Source organism: Chenopodium album, chromosome 14 (assembly GCF_948465745.1).
Source record: "Chenopodium album chromosome 14, dcCheAlbu1.1, whole genome shotgun sequence".
In the NCBI taxonomy this organism is placed as follows: Eukaryota; Viridiplantae; Streptophyta; class Magnoliopsida; order Caryophyllales; family Amaranthaceae; genus Chenopodium; species Chenopodium album.
In genome coordinates, this window is record NC_137847.1 from 5973044 (window position 1) to 5995045 (window position 22002).

The 22002-nt window shown below is 33.9% G+C and overlaps 3 protein-coding genes across 3 annotated transcripts; 1 reads left to right on the forward strand and 2 right to left on the reverse strand.

Annotated features, from left to right (window-relative positions):
* Positions 1 to 1875: 1875 nt before the first annotated feature.
* Positions 1876 to 11081, reverse strand: LOC145579950 (uncharacterized). The gene is made up of 15 exons (XM_081637261.1): positions 10927 to 11081; positions 10120 to 10199; positions 9787 to 9904; positions 9491 to 9669; positions 7861 to 7943; positions 7603 to 7787; positions 6794 to 6855; positions 6521 to 6629; positions 6326 to 6445; positions 5403 to 5522; positions 4219 to 4339; positions 3976 to 4132; positions 3037 to 3109; positions 2479 to 2606; positions 1876 to 2379 (listed from the first exon to the last, which is right to left on the reverse strand). Exons 1-15 carry the CDS (start codon positions 11000 to 11002, stop codon positions 2257 to 2259), a joined length of 1734 nt encoding a protein of 577 aa, XP_081493387.1. The 5' UTR covers positions 11003 to 11081; the 3' UTR covers positions 1876 to 2256.
* A 3829-nt stretch (positions 11082 to 14910) lies between these two features.
* On the forward strand, positions 14911 to 15337 carry LOC145578714 (pathogenesis-related protein PR-1-like). The gene has a single exon (XM_081636015.1). It carries the CDS (start codon positions 14926 to 14928, stop codon positions 15325 to 15327), a length of 402 nt encoding a protein of 133 aa, XP_081492141.1. The 5' UTR covers positions 14911 to 14925; the 3' UTR covers positions 15328 to 15337.
* A 1116-nt stretch (positions 15338 to 16453) lies between these two features.
* Positions 16454 to 17263, reverse strand: LOC145578715 (pathogenesis-related protein PRB1-3-like). The gene has a single exon (XM_081636016.1). The coding sequence runs from the start codon at positions 17184 to 17186 to the stop codon at positions 16596 to 16598; it is 591 nt and encodes a 196-aa protein (XP_081492142.1). The 5' UTR covers positions 17187 to 17263; the 3' UTR covers positions 16454 to 16595.
* Positions 17264 to 22002: the final 4739 nt, after the last annotated feature.

Sequence of the window (22002 nt, forward strand, 5' to 3'; positions counted from 1 at the left end):
TTTTTTTTAATTTTTTTTTTTTGGCAAATTATCAGATGGAATCTAAATGCTTGTGTTTTTGAGAATGTTTTATTTATTATTAGTTGGACGAAAAAGATTTTCAATTTATAAAGGAAGATTGTAGGCTAATTACGGCGTTGTGGAGTAAGAAATGAGGTGAAGCAATTTATTCGTTAATGCATAAACTATATTTATGCGATTTTATATTTAACTAAAATAAGGTTTATCTATAATTTGGTGAATGGTATATTTAGTTTAGGCTTTTTTTTTTTTTTTTTTTGTTTTTTGTTTATTTTTTTTTTTTTTTAATTTTTTATCATCATAACTTAGTATAGGGAGTAGGGTAGATTAATATAATGCACTTAAATTTAAGCACTAAAGTCATAAATATTGACAATCTAGAGAATTACAACTAATATGGAGGATAAATAACTAATCTAGACATGAACAGTTAGCAATCAAAACAATAATCGCACGATGCATTAAAAAAAAAAAGAAACTGTAACGGTGTAAATAAGTAAACACTACAAATAACAACCCTAAAATTAGCACTAGACAAAGGAAAATAAGCAACATAAATAGTCACAATAACATGTAATTAATGCAACAAATTTGTATGTATAGACCATAGATAAAAATGAGGGTGAGAAGAACTGATTGTTACAATTTAGATACGAGTATGTGACCATTTTAAATGTTTTATGAAGCCTATAACTGTAATTTTCGACGCTTAATAGGATAACGTCCTGAAATTAAATAGAACGACATATTTTTTAAATTAAAATCTAATGGACAAAAGGACATAAATTTGCATAAATAGCCTTTTAACTTATTTGACTAGAATAAATTTTAAAAATTTAGCAATGTAAATTATTGAAAACATAATATGATTTAGAACATAAAGTTATTTAGTTTGTGATATTAATTATATGTAATTGAAGTTATCATCAAGCATAAATTAGATTTTTTTTTTTTTTTTTTTTTTTTGAGAGAACAATGAAGATAAAGGTAAAAAGGTTAATAACAAAGAACCTGAATAAATTGTTCGTTTTAGAGAAATAAAACGTACCAAAAATAGATTAAGTTATTATTTTTTTTTTCAAGAAGACAAAAACATTGGTCACTCTTTGAGAAAGGATAGTGGAAAGCCGGAAAATGAGAAAAACAGGTGTTGGTGTAATTTTTTTTATTCTTCAAAACCTTGGCCACTCTTTGGTTTTACTAACATAGGTGAAATTGACATAATTTTGCCGTTTTATTATTGTAGTTTAATGTTATTTTCAAATTTATTTAGCAGATGCTAATATACTATTACTTAATTACAAATTTTGGCCAGTTACATCAGTAGTTAATAGTGTGACCATTTTACATAGAAAAAGTATTGTGTGAATCGAACTAAAAGTATCCACCCGAACACTCAAATAAAATTGACATTAATAAGTGCATAATTTCCGATAACAAGTGAAATTATCAAAACAAAGCCCAATTCACACACTTTTCTCCGTCTCCTCCAAACTGCCCAAGGAATTTCACATTCTCACCACACCGCCCCTAGACAATCTCCGACAACCCCCACCACTGCCATTGGACCCACCAATTGCACCCCACTTGGCTTGCGAGAGTATCATGTTCAATGTCAAAATTTCTAGTGAAAAGTAAGTGGTCGTTTGATTGACATCTAAATACACGAGAATTAAAACTTCGGAATTACAAATTGTAATTCTTGGTTTATTAAGAGATTTTAAAATAAACTGACTCAAAAAATAAAGTAAAAAAATAACAAGCTTTAGGTGTACCAGTTCCAAGCCGTACAACTAAGAATTTGTATACAATGATGCAGTTGAATTTCATCGCGGTGAATAGTAAACAAAAGAATAGCAAAATAGCAGCAGTTCCCTTAAATTAGAATCGTGAAGCAAGAGTTCATAAATCTATCACCGCGGAATTAGGTACTAAGCTTTACATAACCCGTTTCCTTGTTAAATTATAACTATAATCAATAAGTTAAGAAGGCATAAGACCAGCAACGAAGAACAAAACAAACTGGCTATACAGTAAATAAAACTCTAGAAATGAAGCAAACTAATAAACGAGTGAGAAAAATTAAGAGGAAAAGGATAAAGTGAAATGTAAACTCCAAATGGTAACCAATTCCTTTTGAACACGAAGTGTGTATGAGACTTATGAGCAAGGAAGTGACGAACTTAAAAGCTCATAAGGACTCTCGTCTCAGAGCTGAAGATACTACCATACCACCTAAGCCAAAGCTTCAGCAATGATGGACCGATACGAGACTTGTTTTTCGTAAAGGTCACAGAAAATCCTATACTTCGCATCATGGTACTTTTTCACATTGGGATCTTTGGATGGATTAATGACCTACAACACTCAAGGGTTAGTCTAGCAGAATGAATCAGTTGTCATACATGGATAACATGCACGAGTGAATGAGTGATGGGCATATACATAAGTTCCTACCTGGCCCGCTGCATTCAGTGCCTTCATTGCGTCATGTAGGCTGGGATATTTCTTTGCTGCAACTGCACCCAGAATAGCAGCACCCAATAATACAGACTCGTTTTCCCGAGGAAGAATTACTGGGTATCCTGTGCAAAAAATTGATGTTTTTTACAGATTATTTTAATGGAGGGCAATAACTTCGTGCTTGAATGAGTTGATAACTAGAGAATATCAATATCTTATATCACTTCATGTGTTCATTACTGTAGGAAGAATATAAACACAAGAAAAAAAAACACTACTTGACAATAAACAAACATAATGGAGTTAGCGGTTCTACTTTCCATCTCTAATTTCCTCTTTAGAAAGAAATAAAGGGAATTACACGGGATCATAGCTTATGTACTGATGGTAGGATCAACAAATCCAGACAATACTAGTTTGATCCGATTACCATTAAACAACTAAATAAATTTATCTGCAATTTCAGAAGGCTTGTAGCATATATTTTCTGAAAAAATTTATTTAGTGATTTGGTAAGGGGGAGGAGGTAGAGAAAGATAATCAGGTACAAACCAGTAATATCGGCATGCTCTTGTATGTACAAAGGATTCTTTGCTAGTCCACCGCAAGCAAGAAGGGTGTCTATCTGTAACAATGTTTAAAAAAAAAAAAAAAAAAAAAAAAAATTCTGAGTTAGGAGCATAGCACATCCTGGGGAGGATCATAACAAACCAAAAGATTATCAAACAGGAATCACAGCCATGGCAGTCAGCACGCTAGAAGGTGTTTCCAGCAGGTCCCTGTGGAACACATTCAGCTAGCTGAGTCTGATAACTTAAGCAACAAGAAAACAGGCCCTCATCTCCTTGAGCAACAATAAAGTACATAATGTCAGTTGGCATATCTTAAGCAGAATTTCCTCTTTTTCAAGCCATTTATCCTTGCTAAAAGTTTCCTATACACACCTCACTCAGTTTCCATCTGCAATTACACCAACCCCTTCAATTTCACTATCCCTCTCTAAATGTACCTAGAAACCACCAGTTTCTGAGAAAACACAATCATTAGCCCACCCAAACCATCCACCACCTCTACTCCAGCCTAACAAATCTAATAACTTTACCTCCGTCATACCCCCACCAAAACACAAACACCGATTATATTTTCATTAATTAGGGTAAATTAGCAACTAATTAAGCAGTTTAAAAAAAAAACAACTAATTAAGCATATTCACATATTAAGGTCATTAAATTCACTTTTGTTCACATTGTTGATAGTTGAGTTTAGTTTTCCAAATTGAGTATACATTTGTTCTAGACCCATGGTTGGGTATATACACATCACCTTTACATATACCCAGGGTTATAAAGTAATACATTCATATAAAGTCCCACAAAGTGAGTGTATCTTATGAGTATTTCGCTTCATGAAAGCAGTCTCACAAAGTAATATAAAGCCGCCCTTATATTGCAATTTGGGATGTTAAACAACAACAAAATATACATACTTACTTTATGGCCATTGGCATTGCATTGCTCAATGATGTGACGGGTGCCATACGCAATACCTTGTACAGTGGCAAGATATAAAAGAGCAAGTTGCTTTTCACTTGTGTCAAGTGTAAGACCACTGACCATCCCTTTTGCATTAGGATCTGCAATAGGAGACCTGAACCATATTGCAATTTAAAGACTTATATTCTTAAGTACACCATAACAATTAGAAATCAACGACTTGTTTGCATTGTGATTTACCTATTCCCATGAAAATCAGGAAGGACATGCAAATCCTTTGTTAGAGCAGAAAGAAATGAAGCATCAAGCTCCTGCATCATTGATTCTAACATCTTGTTTAGAAGTGCAAACACTGTGGTCCCTGAAAGATTAAAGAAACCAGTCAATCACCGAATATGAAATTGAAAAGGCTCAATGTGATTAAACCAAGATTAAATAATCAGCATGACCCTAGGTTAGTGAGGTGTGAGATAGGGAATGGTGGCGCATTCATTTTTGGGAAGATATTTAGAGAGGAGATTTGACTTTTTGTTATGGTTTCCCTAGGTTATTTCATGTTTCTTTTGACTCTTCCCTCCATAATGCACCAGTGTCAATTTTTATTGCGATAACAACAAAGAAATACATTTATGAAGGCCACAACATGATAGGGATTTAGAAGAGCTTTCTTCCTTAATATAGATTTGGGAGATTCTTTAAGCAGCAGTGGTGGATTCTAGGGTGCGGATAGGGGACTTGTCAGGTTCTTATACTAGTAAATTGTTTCTTTTCTATTTGATTCAACCCCCTCAAAATCCAGTTTGTTCATCAGAAAACTTGTGGAAGCCAAAGGTTCCTCTTTAAGTGAGGTTTTTTGTGTGGACTTTGGCATTGGCTAAGAAGGTAAGAGTAATACTAATGACAAGAACGGAAGACCGGTTTTGGTTATTTCACCTGATATTTGTATGCTTGTCGAGCTTCTGGTCAGTCTTGTTTTCAACTATTTATCTACTTTGTGATGTGGAAAGATAAATCTAGAGGAGGATGTTATCTTTGTATGAGGAATCTTGGGTTTTACTTTTAGAGGTTGTGCATTGGCTACAAGTTAGATTTCAAATATTTTGAATAAGGAGAAGTTGTGGCACAATGCTTTTATAAAAATAATGTGGTGTGTTTCGTGTGTATGGCTGGAGCAGAATTCAATGGTATCTTCAGAAGTCTCTTTGCCTTCTTAAATATTATGAGAAACAGTAACTTATTAGGTTCGTTAAGGGCTAAGGTGGCTGAGGCTTTTAAGAGTTATTCATGTAGGGAGGTTCAAAGAAACAGGATTAATATGCACTTTTGGTTTTAGTTTAGAAGACTGTTTGTCAACTTTATTTTTAACTTCTTATTACATCTGCTAAATATAGTCTATTAATTAGTTAAAAAAAAATCTACATTACCTTGAGAGGCAGCACGATTTGCCAGATGCGGAGAAGCTACATGGTTCTCAATTGTGTGATCCAAGAGTGCCCCAGTGGCACTTTGACCGCCCTCTGTAAGCCAGAATTGAGGTACCATTGCTGAACATGTGGAAGAGAAAATGCAGAATCACCTCTCCAATTTTCAGATAGACAATCAAACAGCAATAATCGACAATAGAAAAAATAAGTCTTCCACACAGAGGAAAAAATCTTTCTGTATATGATATATGCTGCGATCTGCTATATTATGACACAAGATGTTTATGAAACACAATGGAAGAATATCAATCAATCAATCAATCAATCAATCAAAGCCTTAATCCCAAAAGTGGGGTCGGCTAACATGAACCAAATTTGATTATTCCGTGTAGTCATCAACATAAATCTTTCTCCTCCATCCCTTACGATCCAAAACTTCATCCTCACGTAAATCCATGCACTTCATATCCTTCCTCACTCCTTCCAACCAAGTCATCTTTGGTCTCCCTCTTCCTCGTTTAATCCCTCCATGGTCCCACTCTTCCACTCTTCGCACCGGTGCACCCTCGGGTCTCCGTCTTACATGTCCAAACCAACGCAGACGATTTTCCCTTAATTTATCTACAATGCCCGCCACACCTACTTTCTTGCGAATAACCTCATTTCTGATTCTATCTCTTAAAGTGTTTCCACACATCCACCTTAACATGCGCATTTCCGTAACCTCCATCTTTTTAATATGCTCTTTCTTAGAAGCCCAACATGAAGTATAAAACAAACAAAAATTTGATTCTGCAAGGCGATAATTAACATGAAGTATGAACACACAAGCTTCAGCCTGGAAAAGAAACCTAGTACTAGAAGGGTTCAACAGCAGGTTAAAAAAACTAAGGAATCAACATGGTGAAAACTGAAAAGCATACCAGACCAAAATGGTCCCCAGACCCCTGGAATGAACAACTTGCTCTGAGACACAGCCATATGGCAAGTAGATGTTCCACAAACCAAGACCATACGACGGCAGATTCCATCCTTCTCATCAGCTGAACAATTAAACACCATCAGACTGTAGTTTGTGAGCTAACAAGACTGTTAGAAGAGCAAGATGTACAGTGTACCTTCACATTTCAAGTCAGATGCTGGCAAGCTTTCCATGACCCCAACCCCTCCTGCATGAGCATCAATTAAAGATGTTCCTACTGGAGTGCCAGCTTCCAAACCTAGCTCCTGAAAAACAAAGATTCCTGAAAAAATGAAGCAACAACACTTATCTACAATAAGCACGTAGAATTCCCTCCCACTAAAGGGATGAAGCTATATATTATGTTGTATGGATCCCAAGGAAGCACCACTTGAAATCATTGTGAACTCTTCAGGACAAAATTTCTTGCCTTTGCAGCAGTTGGTGTCAGACCAGAGCCCAAAGAATGCCCAGGGAAAGCAACACTCCGCCCTGTTAGAAAATTAAGAGAGCAATGCAGGGTTCATAAGATACTACATATATACAAACAGGAAAAAGAAAATGAACATAAACCTTAAAAGTAGTACTTCCTCTTCTTCTTTTTTTTTTTTTTTTTTTTTTTCCCCAATTGCATCACTTTCCTAAAACGGAAGTTTCAAATTAGTTGCATCACTTTCCTTTTAACTAATAAATTCTCTCTATCTCTCTCCTATCACATGGGCCATATCTATCTTTTTTCTCTACCTCTCTCTACTCCAATAATTGCCTAGGAGTCCGTAAAAACCAAAGTGATGTAACTAAAAAAAAAGAGGAAGTATTAAAAAAAAAAAAAAATTGAACAACATTCTTTAGGACATATATTTAGATCACATAAATGCCTATCTCAACACATACATCAATAAATGTTTAGAAATACCAAACAAGCCTAAAATACGTGAATGACTGAACAGGAATATAAGGCACATATCCAGAGGGAAGTCTTAGATTGACTTGGTAGTGTAGACTATCACGGTATCACCTAAACTTTGTTATTGACAATACAGAGATGAGAAATTTTAGACAGGAAGCTCACCCTGTGCACTATTAATACGCGTATTATATTCAAATCAGCATAAGCAGTCTAGGTGTTAAGATTACTAAGTTGATATGTTCAATCGAAAGGGTTTTATAAATTCATAAAGCAGAGTGAAGTAGTAGCATTTAGCAGTTTGGCACAATAAAAAGAAGCATGAAGTATACCAATCTTGGCATGATGTCCATCGACCAAATCACCTAAGCCAATCTCCTCCCAAAATTCATCATCCCAACCACAAGCTTCCATATCACGGGAATCATTCTCATTCAATTGCTCCAGGTGTGCATGACCCAGATATGTCCATTTGCAAACAGTGGTGCAAAGGCTCCTCGTATCATCACCAGTTGCTCTAGAAAGATGTGTTAACTAAGAATTTATTCAATGTTAAACCAAACTAATATAAGAACAAAACAGCTAAGTACCTATAGGACAGCCAGTCACTTAAGTCCATCCACCGAAAAGCCATTGACCAGGATTCCTTGAGGTTTTCCTTAACCCACAAAAGCTGCAGAAAAGCACTCTTATAAATCATGTCCCACATAATTCATAGCTTAAATGTGATACATTTCAGGAAAAGAAAAAAAAAAAAAAAAAGGGTTCATAAGCTGATTATTTTTGCTAAAATTTGCCTTTGAAGCTAATGCATTGGGTCAAGAAGATAATCCAAAAGCAGGGAAAATAACAATTCTGGTATTTTTTTAGCAGCTCTGTCCCTCAAAAGATGCTCTAAAGCACTGACATTAAAAGAATAAGGATATCTACTATTTATACAGTTTCAATACAATATAGCTTAATCCCCATAACTTCCACAAGTTCCACCTTTGCAAATCTAATTGCTAATATTGATCTCGACAGAATTGAAGATACACTGTCAATTCTATATTTCTATCTCCCCTATCTCTCGAGTATCTCAAAGTCATTATTCATATGTGATGTTCGGTTGATGCTATACCCATAACAGCTAAGGCTTGGTCTCCTCACAGTCATTGCTCAGCTAGCATCCTCAAGTAGCTATAAAAGCTTGTTTATTGAGTATATTTTTCAGCTGTACCAGTATGCATTAATCCACTTGCTAAATAGAAGATGCTTAAGGAGCAAAGACCTTCAGCAATTAGCATCACTCGCAACCATTTTGTATCCCAATAAAATTATTTGTCCCACGCTGTCAAAGGAAATACTAAATGAGCCCAAAATACTATCAGCCTCAATAGGCAATTTGTAGCCACCATTTTTCAATTTTTCAGTTGGCTTGATGCTTCGAAAACTTTGGTCCACAGCCCACTTCAAACACTTTTAGCTTCACAAGATAATATGCCATCTGACTGAATGATCCACAAGGAGAACCCAGATAAATATTATAATGGGGCCATCATCACAAACAATACATAGCATGCTGCAGCTCTGCAGACAGCCAGAAAGTTGTTGGGAAAAAGGACTAGTAGACTGACTATCAGTCTAATCCCAATGTTTGTAGTATCTAATTGGCATTCGAACAGAGTTCCCTAAGTTGTTCAAACACCTTATATAGTCAAGAAGTTGCTGCAAGGCTGCAAAAACAGTTAGCAATGCATCTAGAAGTAGCAGTATGTTAACAGCCTAATGGCCCTAATGAAACAGAAGCATTATCTAGAACCATAAGCAATGGTTAAAGAAATTATCTCCAAATAAGGAACAACCTAAAAATCAAATAATAATCTGGCATGTTTGAGTCTTTTGAGCTCAGCATTTGCTAGTTTTACAACTCTCAAACAGCAGTGGCAGTGTGGCACACAAAACAGAATATTGAGGACTCTTATCACAATGTTTCTCTTACTTATTTATATAGATATACTTAATTCTCTCTTCTTATTTAACTTTGGAAAAATAAACTTTTCAGCACAAGCTCCAATATGGTGGGAGTGAACCATGCCTGTTTGCAACATGGATGCTAATTACAAGTTTCTCTGAAAACAAGATTAAGCGTGAGGTTTAAGAATCAAAAAAATTTCACAAATTTGCTGCCCATGAAGGGTGTTGCACACCACAAGAAGAATATATTGAACAAGCAGGTACCTTTGGTGGTTCCATCTCAGGAGAAAGAGATCCCCCACAGTATTGCAATACAGGTGAGTTGGAAGCATTGATCCTTTCAGCTTGCTTTACAGCCCTATGGTCCATCCAAACAATAACATTTCTTCTAGAATCACCACTCCAAGAAACTGTAACTGGGGAACCATCAGAATCTACAGCCACTGGAGAAAATAAGCGACATTAGTCAAATTTCAGAAAGTAACTATATAAAGCAGTAAAACCTAACCTTAGTTTCGAAGACAAACTGACAAAGTACAATTATGAAACATTTTACCCACCAAGGGAACATGTTGCTGCAAACCCAATCCCCACTACTTCTTTTCCATCAACATTTGCAAGAGTGCATGCTAATTTAACAGCTGAACAGACAGCAAGCCAGATATCGGTTGAAGATTGCTGGATAAAAGCAGGAGAATTAAACCTCCGAAAAATAATAATAAATAAAATGAAGAAAAAAAAACTTGAATGTAAACATAAATAATATAATGTACTCTGTATCTGATACAACTTCTTTATAAGAATTGTAACACAGATTTTCACCAATTAGACACCAAGTAACGAAGAGAAAAAATGGTGTTGGCTTACTGTTATATCTAAGATAACTTTCTCACCTCAATACAGTCACCCTCCTTCCAAATTTGTATGGGACAGTTTCCAAAACCTAAAAGCTTACCATTCGCATCAAATAAACCTATATCAGCACAAATGTGTTAGAAACAGGCTAGGATAAAGAGCGAGACTACATTGTGGCAACAAAGTTATAAGGAAACTTTGCTATAATTTTTAACAATGTATTTAAAGTTTGTTGATTGGAATCATGGACCCTCTGAAGCAATTTAAATTTCTACATTTCATTGATGATCTTTCCTCCTATCTCATGATTCTCATCTAGAACAACAAATTACATGACAAATAGATAACTCTGAAATGCCTTGGTGCGACTTGAGCCTTTTTATACTTCCATGGTTCCGCCTCACTCAACTAAATAGTTTGATCAAAGAAGAGAGCATAAATTGCAATTAACCTATTAAAGCTCAAAATAGCAAATGTCTCTTCATTGACTTATCCACCTAAACTAACTCAAATCACTAACAATAACACTATACAGCACAATATCAATCACCTAAACCACGAGCCGAGTAATCGATATCCCGAACATATTAATCTGTACAATTCATTGACCTTCTCATTCATATGAATCACTAAAAACAATCTTCTTATACCAAATGTATATCCTATAGTTTAATTACATTACAAAATTTTCAAAACAAAGGCATTTTACAATTTACAATTTACAATTTACAATGAAACAGTGATTACATTGAATTTATTTTTACAGTAGAAAATAAAATTAGTGTATGATCGCATATATAAGGAAGGAAACGACGTCGTAAGGAGGAGAGAGAGAGGAGGAGAACCTGCGCGAGCGCTGCCGGTGCCGACGTCGACACCTAGGAAGACGGAGCGAGGAGGGGCGTCATCGGCGCCGGACATTTTATTCACGACAATTACGGGGTTGTTGATTATTTTTGTTTATTTTGGCCATATTTTTAAAATTATTAAATGTATGTATATCATCCTATCTTATCTATTGTGATGGGGATTGATGACGAAATTAATGAGTATTTAAGGTGTTTTTTTTTTTTAAAATCACACTCGTTTTATTTAAGTTCCAATAAAGTGTAAATAACTAAATATGAGGTGAAACTAAGGTTAATAAGATTATTTTCTAAAAAATAAAAAAGATCCTCCGTAATAAGGTTATACTTCCTCCATGTTATAATAATCGGGACACTATGACTGACATGTATGTTAATGCACAAATTTGATTATTAATATTTGTAATTAAATATTTTTAAGAAGTATAAAAGGTTAATGTAATAAAAATATATTTCATACGGAGTATGTTTAAATGAAAATATAACGGTGAAAGATATAGTCAAGAAAACATATAAATAGTGCAAAAATCAAATTGTTGCAATTATTACGAAATGGAGATTAGTTTGAGTGAATAAAATGCACCTTAGAATGTTATTTATTAGGGTATTGAAAAAAAAGAAATTTTAATTTTGGTAATTTGAGTGATTAGGTTAGTTTACATTACTCATGACTGATATTATGAATTTTTCCAATCTTATAAAGATATATATACAGTATGTTATGATTTGTAAGTTCAAAATCTTAATGTTTTTGTCACTTTGAAAACACATAGTAATTAATTTGTTAGGTATATACTACCTCCATTTCTTATTATGTGCAACAAAAGGGTATTATTTGTGAGACATAAAATATTCCTTTGTTGCACATAATAAGAAACGGAGGTAGTACTAACATGTAAACATGAGGAAAAAAAAAAAAAAACTCTTAACTTGAGAATATGTAAATTTTAGGTAAATTAAAAATATTAATTGCTCCGAAATTCCTAAAAATAGTTGATAAACTGATGGCTCAATTCGGTTTGAAAATGAAAGTTTGGGTAGCTTCAAAAATGTTTCTTTAGGAAAAAAGAGTAAAAGACATGCTTTTGCTCGAAGAATTATTGCAATTTTGTCATTTTTATGAGTTTGACATGACTCTTTGCACTATTAATCTAACGCATTATAGTGTTTGTTCAAGTCTAGTTCAAAACTTTTCAACAAATGAACATATAGATGGCTACATATTTTTTTTTACATATATATACAGGTAAGAAAAATAAAGGGCATTAGGAGACCCTCCTCATAAGGGAAACTCTTAGTTTCTATAAATGGCTTGAACTGTAATAATTATAAAGGAACCTCTTAGTTGAATAGTAACGTAACATGTACCATCTTTACTTCTTTAGTATGGCTAGCAATAGTAGCAACATTAAGGCATGTTCACATTGCTTTAAAAAAAATTAAAAAATTAAAAAAAAAAAAAAAAATCTAAATTGTTCCTTTGTCTATGTCTTTTTTATGGTGTTTAAAAAACCATAAAAGCAAGTGATGAGAATTGATTTCAGAATGTCTTAAAAATGGGAGAGAAACTCTAACCACATAAGCTATCTAACACTCTCTGTTTCTTGGTATGTGTAACATGGGGATGAGGTGTGTGGACCGGTTTTTATTGATTACAAATGATTTTTGTTGGATAAAAGTAACTTTTACTTGTTTATGTATTGCTTTAATTACATTTAAAATGTTGAAACCTCATTGTGAGTCTTCCATACTCGAGAAAAAGAAAATTTAATGATCTCTTAATAGCTTTGAGGAGTTATAATAGTCACTAATAGCCATAAAATCTATATATATATATATATATATATATATATATATATATATATATATATATATATATATATATATATATATGTATTAAAACCCATGATAAAAATTGTAATCATGCCACGTGGCAAGATTCTTGACACGTGTCGTCATGACTTGATAAATGATGTAGGGTCATGTGACTCATGTTATATTAAAACCGATCATCAATGTTTCCTCACAAAAAATTTATGTTCATGAATTCTAAATTTTTAATTGAACTTACTATATAGCAAATTGGTTTCAATATAATCTCATTCTTTGTGTACTCATCCATAATTCATATAGATTATATGCATAACGTATTTAAAATATGTAACACAAAAATACATAACAATTTCAAAACCACAACATGTGTTTACTTTGGAGAAATTTATAATGGTAGATAAAGATTCCTTTAACAAATAAAACAAACTAATATGAAGTATAAAAGTTAGGTTACTGCATATTTCATAATGAATTTTGATAATGTTCAATAATATTTTAAAAAAAACATGATTTTTTTTAAATTATAAAACCACCAATAGATTTCACTTTAATTTACTATAATTTTTATATACAAAAAATGACCCGGGGCATCGTCCGGGTCTAAAACTAGTATATTATTAAATGTGTATCAATAGAAAGCTTTATAATATCAACTTTTTTGTATTTTTTATATTATTCATATATATTTAAGGTCAAACTTGTATTGACATATATGCTAAATTTTATCGTATCAATTATTTAGGTACACGAAGCAATCAAATTAAACTGAAAAAAAAAATACTTGGTAAAATAAAGTGAAACAAAGGATTAAAGTTGTATGCAAGAAGATAATGTATGAAAAGTTAATTGGTGTGTTTGACAATAAGGGTGTTGCATGTTGACATTATCTTACAACATAATTTGTGGCCCTCATCACGTTACATAGATAGGTTTACACAATTAAATTAAAAAGCTATCAAATCATCGGCGTGATAAACTCCAAATTGGAAACTTGCGATACAAAAAATTCTTCCAAATACTCATGAATGCTCACTAGCTTAGGCGGATTATAATCTGCATGTGTTGTGTTCTATCATCTTCTTTTAGTCGCTTTTTGATCAAGTACTCTGCCCTACTTGTATACTTTGTATAATTTGTTAAACTTATTTTAATGGCTAATTTGCAGCTAATTTACTAAATTAACCTTGATCTAGTGGGAAAGATTGTACCTTCCAATCTTGAGATTGGAGGTTCGATTCTTACTAGAGACACTTTAAGGGTAGGGATCTCTTACCCTTTCCCCCTCACTCTCAAAGTGTCTGATCTGCAAATATCGGATCGAAAAAAAATTGTAAAGATTGAGATTCAGTCAGGGTCGTAAAAATTTTGCAATTAATTTTAGTATTTAGGGGTAATTTTTTGCCTCTAATTGATGTTAGGAGAAAGAATATTGTTGACCAGAATGAACAAATACCATTGATGAATATGACTTCCCTAACCAAAAGTTATATATTAAATTCATTATCAATGTTACTTTTTATTAGTGACTCAAAATATACCAAAGATATTGTACAATCAGTTAACTAAAAAGAATTATTAAAATACTTGTTTATGTTATTGAACAACAAAATAAATCATTTTATCACCCTTAACCGGCCAAATTTTTTCCATGTTGATGCATGTTGGAACTTTAATTTGACATAATTATCTAGCATTTGGGTTTATCATAATCAAAGGAATAATCAATAATATTTTATAAGTTAAATTACTTTTTAATAGGAGATAAATTAAACGTCAAACCCAATTTGTATGAAGAAACGAATCACATTAATCTCAATTTGACATAAGATCATACTAATCATGAAAGAACATGGGTTGCCACTAAATGCTACAGTTTTTACTTTGACAAATTATGTTACACCTTTGCCTTTATATAAGAGCAACATAATTCTAACCTTCTCTATAAACCAAAACCAAAACCAAAACCAAAAGAAAAAAAAAATGTCTACTAACATACAAGTATCATGTGTTTCTATCTTCGTTTGTTTATTACTCTCAATGTCATCTTATGTTTATGGAAGTAGAACATATAGTTATAGTCCCTCACCTTATCATGGTTCTCCATACATATCTCCGGCCCAGCCCACGAGCGACATTGATCTTTACATGAAGGTTCAAAATGATGCTCGGGATATTGTTAAGGTGCCACCTTTGTCATGGGACAATCGGTTGGCTGCCTATGCCCAATGGTGGGCTAACCAAAGGCGGTACGATTGTGCCCTACAACACTCTAGAGGTCCTTATGGGGAGAATATATTTTGGGGGAGTGGTGGTAGTGATTGGTCACCCGCCTTTGCAGCCCAATATTGGGTTGATGAGAAAAAGTGGTATGACTATAATTCCAATTCTTGTGCTTATGGCAAGGATTGTGGACATTATACACAAATTGTTTGGAAGAGTTCTACTAGAGTTGGTTGCGCTAAAGTAGTCTGTTATAATGGTCGTGGTGTTTTTATTACATGCAATTATAATCCGCCCGGGAACTATATTGGTTCAAGGCCCTACTAAGTACGTAGAGCCTAAATAACCTACGTACGTACCCAATTTCAATGACAAAGCCTAGTACGTTGGCCTGATCCAATCTATTGTGTAATAACCTAGTATTACCAAAAACTTATTAAGAACCACAAGATGGTTTGGTGCTTAATTATAAACTTTGATTAATATTTTAATTTACTTTTGCATTAATTAAGCTAGTTTTACTGATATGACAATGCTTGTAAGTTGAAATTGTTTCTTGTACTGATGGGGATATCTATTAGATCAACGAGTATGGACTCTTGGGAGATGTTTCTTTGCCCTATTAAAGAGGTTACTCCTAGATGAAATTAAAAAATCCATTAATGCTAATTACTCCGTATTATGTAACTTTATTTCTCTCAAATTCTTGATGATCAATTACTTTACTTGGTCAAAGTCTTCAAGTATGATACTCAAAACCTGAGATCAAATCTCGTTTACATCATTTACCCAGTACTTCATTCTTAAAAAAAAAAAAAAATAAACATCCAAAAGAATGGATCAAATTAAGCTAAAAGACATGTTTGGCAAAACTTAGCCGTTGTATGGATTAAGGGCATGTTTTGTTCACCTTATTTTTGCTTATCTGATATGGTCTGGTCTGGTCTGATCTGATCTAATCTGATTGACAAATTTGATCAAATTTTGACCTTAAATAAACGATAATCTATACGGAAAAAATATATCAAGGGATTCGTAATAATGTGTATTTATTAATATGTGATTTTCATAATTTTTTTCATTACAAAATTAAAGACATTTAGCGATAAAAAAACTGTACATAAAACGATGATCTGATTTGAACTTATTTTTTCTGATCTGATTTGATCTGAACTTATTTTTACTAAAATAAGTAAAAATAAGGTGAACTAAACAAGGCCTAAGTAGCTATAAAGTATAAGTTTATGAGTATAAAAATCGAAATCATAGTTGCTCGTAAGTTGTACTTATTAATTTAAGTACTCTCAACTTATATGTTCCAATCAACTTCTTCATTCATAGATTTGCTAGCAATGTAGCGTATTGATAATGGTGTTCATTGATTACTATGATCACAATAAATTAACATACAACACAAATTCAATCCAACACATACATTATTATGACTTTTATGAGTTGACATATAATAGTACAATATACGTAGCACATATATATAACTGCTATATATTCAAAATATATATGCCCTTTGCTTATATATTTGCCTATTTGGGTTTATAATTTCTTAAAACCCTAACCAAATCAAAGCTAAACCCGAGTTAATAAGGTCGTTCACCTACATAATTTCCAGGAGGATAATAATTACAGGTCATAAACACGTCCCCATTTTCACAAACACTCCTAGCACACCCAACACTCCTTGTTTTACTCCAAACAATTTGTGTATAATGTCCACACATTTGTCCCTCAACACAACTATTTGATCCATAATCATAATATTTCTCCTCATCAGCCCAATCTTGAACAGCATCCCTAGCCCTCCATTGTGATCCACTCCCCCAAAATATGTTCTCCCCTAAGGTAAACCCGCCCTCAGGGAACGAATGTTGTAGCTTACAATCTTGATACCTTTGTCCTGGCCACCACTTGGCGTACTTCTCAAGTTTAGTGTCCCAAACAAGGGGGAACTCAAACTTTTTGGCTCGTACGAGGTTTTGGTACGTTAGGAACTCTAGGGCTTCGCCGAGGCAACCCCAACATAGTTGCTTGGAGAGGTTGTACACTTGTGGGAAGTTGTAGTTAGGGTTTAGTGGGGTGAGTTCTTGGGTGGAGAATGATGGTTTTGGGTAGGAAGTGAGGATTGTTAGTAAGGTAAAGAAAGAAAGGAAGAAATAATAATAAGGTTTCATGGCTTATATTTTTTGGAAGTTATATGTGCCAAAAATATGGTTAGAAATAGAATAATGTTGGAGTTGTATATATATTGGTCGAGTAGCTTTATTATATGGTGTGAAAGTAATATTTGATGATTGATATGTGGAGTAGAAATAAAATATGAAGTATAAGATAAATTGGATTTTATTCAATGCACGAGAATGTGGTCGTACGGTTGTGTTAGATGATAATGTCTAATTGATAGTCACATGCTCAGAAATGTTAAGTCCCTTTTATAATTCTTCAAATAAAGTACATATTATAAGGAATGATGTAGTTAAATTATGTAGTTGGTGGTTTGCCACCTTTAATTTGGTCCAATTAAGAATTAGTGTTACATTGTTATGCAAAATAATAAAAACTTCAAAAACTCAGTTATGAAGGGTAATGAAATAGATGAAATTTATCTAATTCATAGGTTTTAAGTATATATTACTCCAGAACATTTTTTTTTTGAACGGTATTACTCCAGAACATTGATTAAGGATTTTTTAAAACTTATCTAATTAACGATTACCTGTAATTTTCATGTTATAGGTACAATTGTTTAGTCCTGATTAAAATTAATTAGACTTGAAACTTGTTAATTTTTTTTATGGTAAACTAAACGCACCCTAAAATAAACTAGTTAATCGACATTCAATATAATTCATTATAAAACTTCTAATATACTACATATCTGTACACAGTGGAGTAATTTTTTTTTTAATGCATGTATAAAGATCTGGAAATAATAATGATATAGACGAGAATTCCTCAAAAAAAATGATAAAGATGAGATTTTAATCAATTTAATTTTTGATTTTAGTTATTATTAATATAATAATATCCCATCTATACAACTTTATCAAGATAGTTGACAACCACAATCACAAGTCCACAAGTACATACGATTGGTGGTGGGACGGCCGTAGGTGCCAACATATTCTCTCGTGATTGCGAGTTTCTAAAACTATAAGCCCGTGAACCTCTACATTGTTTTTTTCTTAAGACATCATGGACCACCTACCATTAACAATCACAATCTGGAAGACTCTACTCATCACATATTCACATGACTAATAGAATTCATTAGTATCAAAACACATAAACACTGATTAGCTAATTATGTGGTTTTGTTTGATTTTTCGTTAATTATTGTTAATCATTTTGAGAATAATTAGTTGAAACATGAGTACATTTTTGTTCACAGGTTAATGGATCCAATATGCGTCAACTTCGAGCTCTACTTGTGTTAAGATATTTGCATTGGTCTAATTCTTTCTTTCCCAAAAACTAAAAATAAGAAAGTTGGTGAACGATTTTTTTTGAGGACATACGATAGTGAACAATAATTTAAGTGGCTAGAGCTTTCTAGGATTGATTCTCATTACTCGTCCTTATGGCTTTTTAAACACCAATACGAGAAACGGAAAGTAAATTTAGGATGTCATCCTCTCGAGAGATACACCTTAATTGTTCTTCTAGGGCATCGAGAGGATTCGCCAGCTATTATATTGTATATCTATACTTTTATGTGTCAAAAAGTGCTCCCAAAAATAAAGAGGGAATAATCTCAACAATTCCAAGACAATACACCGCTGCGACTAATGAAAAATTCAATTAGGACGCCATCCTCTTGAGATATACACTTTAACTGTCCTTGTAGAGCATCGAGAGGATTTGCAGGCTATAATAGGTATCAATGTATATCTAATTATCTATACTTTATCACAAACTATTGGGTGCGGGCCCCGCACCCAATCAGTTCGTGCGGTTAATAGCTTCATTGTTCCTAACACCTCCAATAGCAGAAAAACACTCTCATCTTCTTCATCACAAACTCATCTCCACCTCCTCTACTGCCTTCCATGGTGTCAAAATATGCACAAAACCCAGAAATCAAAATCAAATCAAACATTCAAAAACCCTAATAAAAACCTACAAAAAAAAAAAAAAAAAAGGAAAAACCAATAATTAACTCAAAGGAAACATCGAAATCAACGGTGAGAAGAAATTAATTTGCTGAACTCAACGGTGAATCGAAATCAACGGTGGTTGGTGGGTGCGGTGAGGAACGAAGGAGAAGGAGAGGGAGTGATGCGGTGGTTGGTGGTGGGTGCAGTGATGCCGTGGTTGGCGTGATCTGACAGATTTGTGGGTGGCGTGATAAGCTGCTAACAGGAGAGAGAAAGAAAGAGCACACGATGGGATCGATAGGTTGGTGGTTGGTTGTGGTGGTGTGAGTTTGGAGGTGGTTCGGTGGGTTGGTGGTTGGCTGCGGTGGTGTGAGTTTGGGGCCTTAGGGGTGGTGAAGAGTGAGGGAGAGAGGGAGAGCGTGAGTTTGAATGAGTTGGCTGATACATTTTGTAATGGCTTATTTTGGGTTGTTGCCTTGTTGGCTTATTTTGGGTTGTTAGCTTATACATTTTCGGTATTTTGGGTTGTTGGCCGATACATTATTCATTTGAAAGAAAAAGAGGAAGAGGAGAGGAAGAAGGGAGAAAGAAGAGAGAGAGAAAGAAATAAAATATATTGTATTTTCCTAATCATATTAGCCAATAAAGTATGCATATGATGATATGAGCCATTAAAATGAACATATAAGCCAATTATTGTCTGATATCATATGACATTAATGACATACCATACATTAATAAAACGTATAAGCCAACAAAAGATATATATTAGCCAACAAGAGAAATGCTTCAGTCAACAAGAGGAATATATAAGCCAACAAAAGGTACTTATCAGCCAACCGAAGAAACATATAAGCCAACAAATAAAGTATATTAGCCAACAAAAGGATGAAATAGGCAAACAAAAGCACCAGGTTAGCCAACAAAATAAACATATCAGTCAACAAAATGAAACATATAAGCCAACAATTAAAATATACATATCAGCCAACAACATAAATATATCAGCCAACTAAAGAAAAAAATATACATTATATATCAGCCAACAAAAAGAATATATTAGCCAACATAAAAATCATATCAGTCAACAAATGAAACATATCAGCCAATACATAAAACATATCAACCAACAAGTAAAACACATCAGCCAAGCCACCCGCACGAAAATTTGTGTACGGGCATCCGCACGCAATAACTTCTCATAATTTATATAGTATAAAAGCGTTCCCGAAAATAAAGAGGGAATGGCCTCAAAAATTGCAAGACAATTGAAAATTATTCTCTTTAAATTTCTTTTTTTACTAACATCATGTAGTTATATATTAAAGGCATTGCTAAAAATATCTATGTTCCATGTGTATTCCTTTTTAACCTAGCATCACGCCACATCATCTTTCAACAATTTTTATCCATGAAATCATAAACGAAAATGAATATAAAGAATTTTGAACACCAAACCTCATTGAAACAACATGTATTACCATTTTAGCTAGAAATTAATCATGAGTGAGATTAAAAATAATCCAAAATAATTTATTGTTGTCATTGTATTTTAATTTACTCACAATAAAAATAAAATAAAATAAAATAAAAATAATAAGTCTTTTTAAATGTAATGTAAAAAGAAATTATTCATAGTATAATCGGGAGCAAAGCCCGGTTCACACCCTACTTTAAGAAATTACAATATGTCCTACATCTGTTATCGAATTTAGTGCTCTATTTGTTTCTCTATAATGATTTATTTCTCAATGCTTGAACTTTTGGAGAAGTATCTTTATTTTGACTAGGATGCTTTGGATCAAATTCCAATAAGACCAAATTCCTTGAACTAAGGCCTTGTTTGGTTGCACTTCAATAATGGGGGAAATACAAATTCATGGAAAATGTGTTTATGAGTAGTTGTTTGGTTAGCAAAAATGTAGGAAGTGCAAAATTACTTAGGAATTTGGAATTCCTACTAAACATGGGAATTAATTTCCCACATCCTACCTTGGTCACTCAAATTTCCCACATGTATTTTAGGTGAAATTACATTATTGTCCTCAAAATTTTGGGAAAGTAGTTCAAGTTATAATAAGGAAATTTTCACATTTGCTATCAACGAAAGCACCCTGTTTTACATTTACTACCGCTTTAATTTTTTATTTTAGTTTACTACCACATAAATCAAAGTTTGTTAAAAATCACTACCACTTAACGGAATCCGTTAAGGTTCTGTTAAATGGGGCCCAATATTTCATTAAATAATAATTTAATTTATTAAAAAAAAAACCTTAAAAAACCAAAACCCCCAGCCACCGAAACCACCAAACAGCCACCTTCCCCCCTCCCCTTCCGGCGCCCCCTGACGCTGGTGAACCCTAGACCATCACCACCAACACCACCGTAACCCCCCAAACCCGGCAACTCCCTATACCACCACCACGACACCACCTTAACCCCCAAACCCAGACCACCACCACCGAAAGCCCTATACCCAGAACACCACCACCCACAAACCACACCTCCCTTGTCTCACCACCACGCACAACACCATCGCGGCAGTAGCAAAGCAAATCGCGACCAAACGCAACCAAACCACGGCAGCAACGGCCAAACGCGACCAACCACCGTCACCAAACGTGTCCATTCGCGGTAGCAGCAACGACAATTGCGGCCAATCGCAACAACCACCCTAAAATGGTGGGAAATCAGAGGAAAGGGAGAGTTGTGGGGTCGTCTATGGCGGTTTAAGGGTGGCAATTGCGGCCAATCGTAACCAACACCACCCTAAAACCGAAACCCTAAAACCCGTTTAAGGCTGTTTTAAGGGTGGTGTTTAGGTTCAGGGGCTGGGATCGGGGCTGGAAAGGGGCTGCTGGTGGAGTTCGCGGCGGAAAGGAGCTGCTGG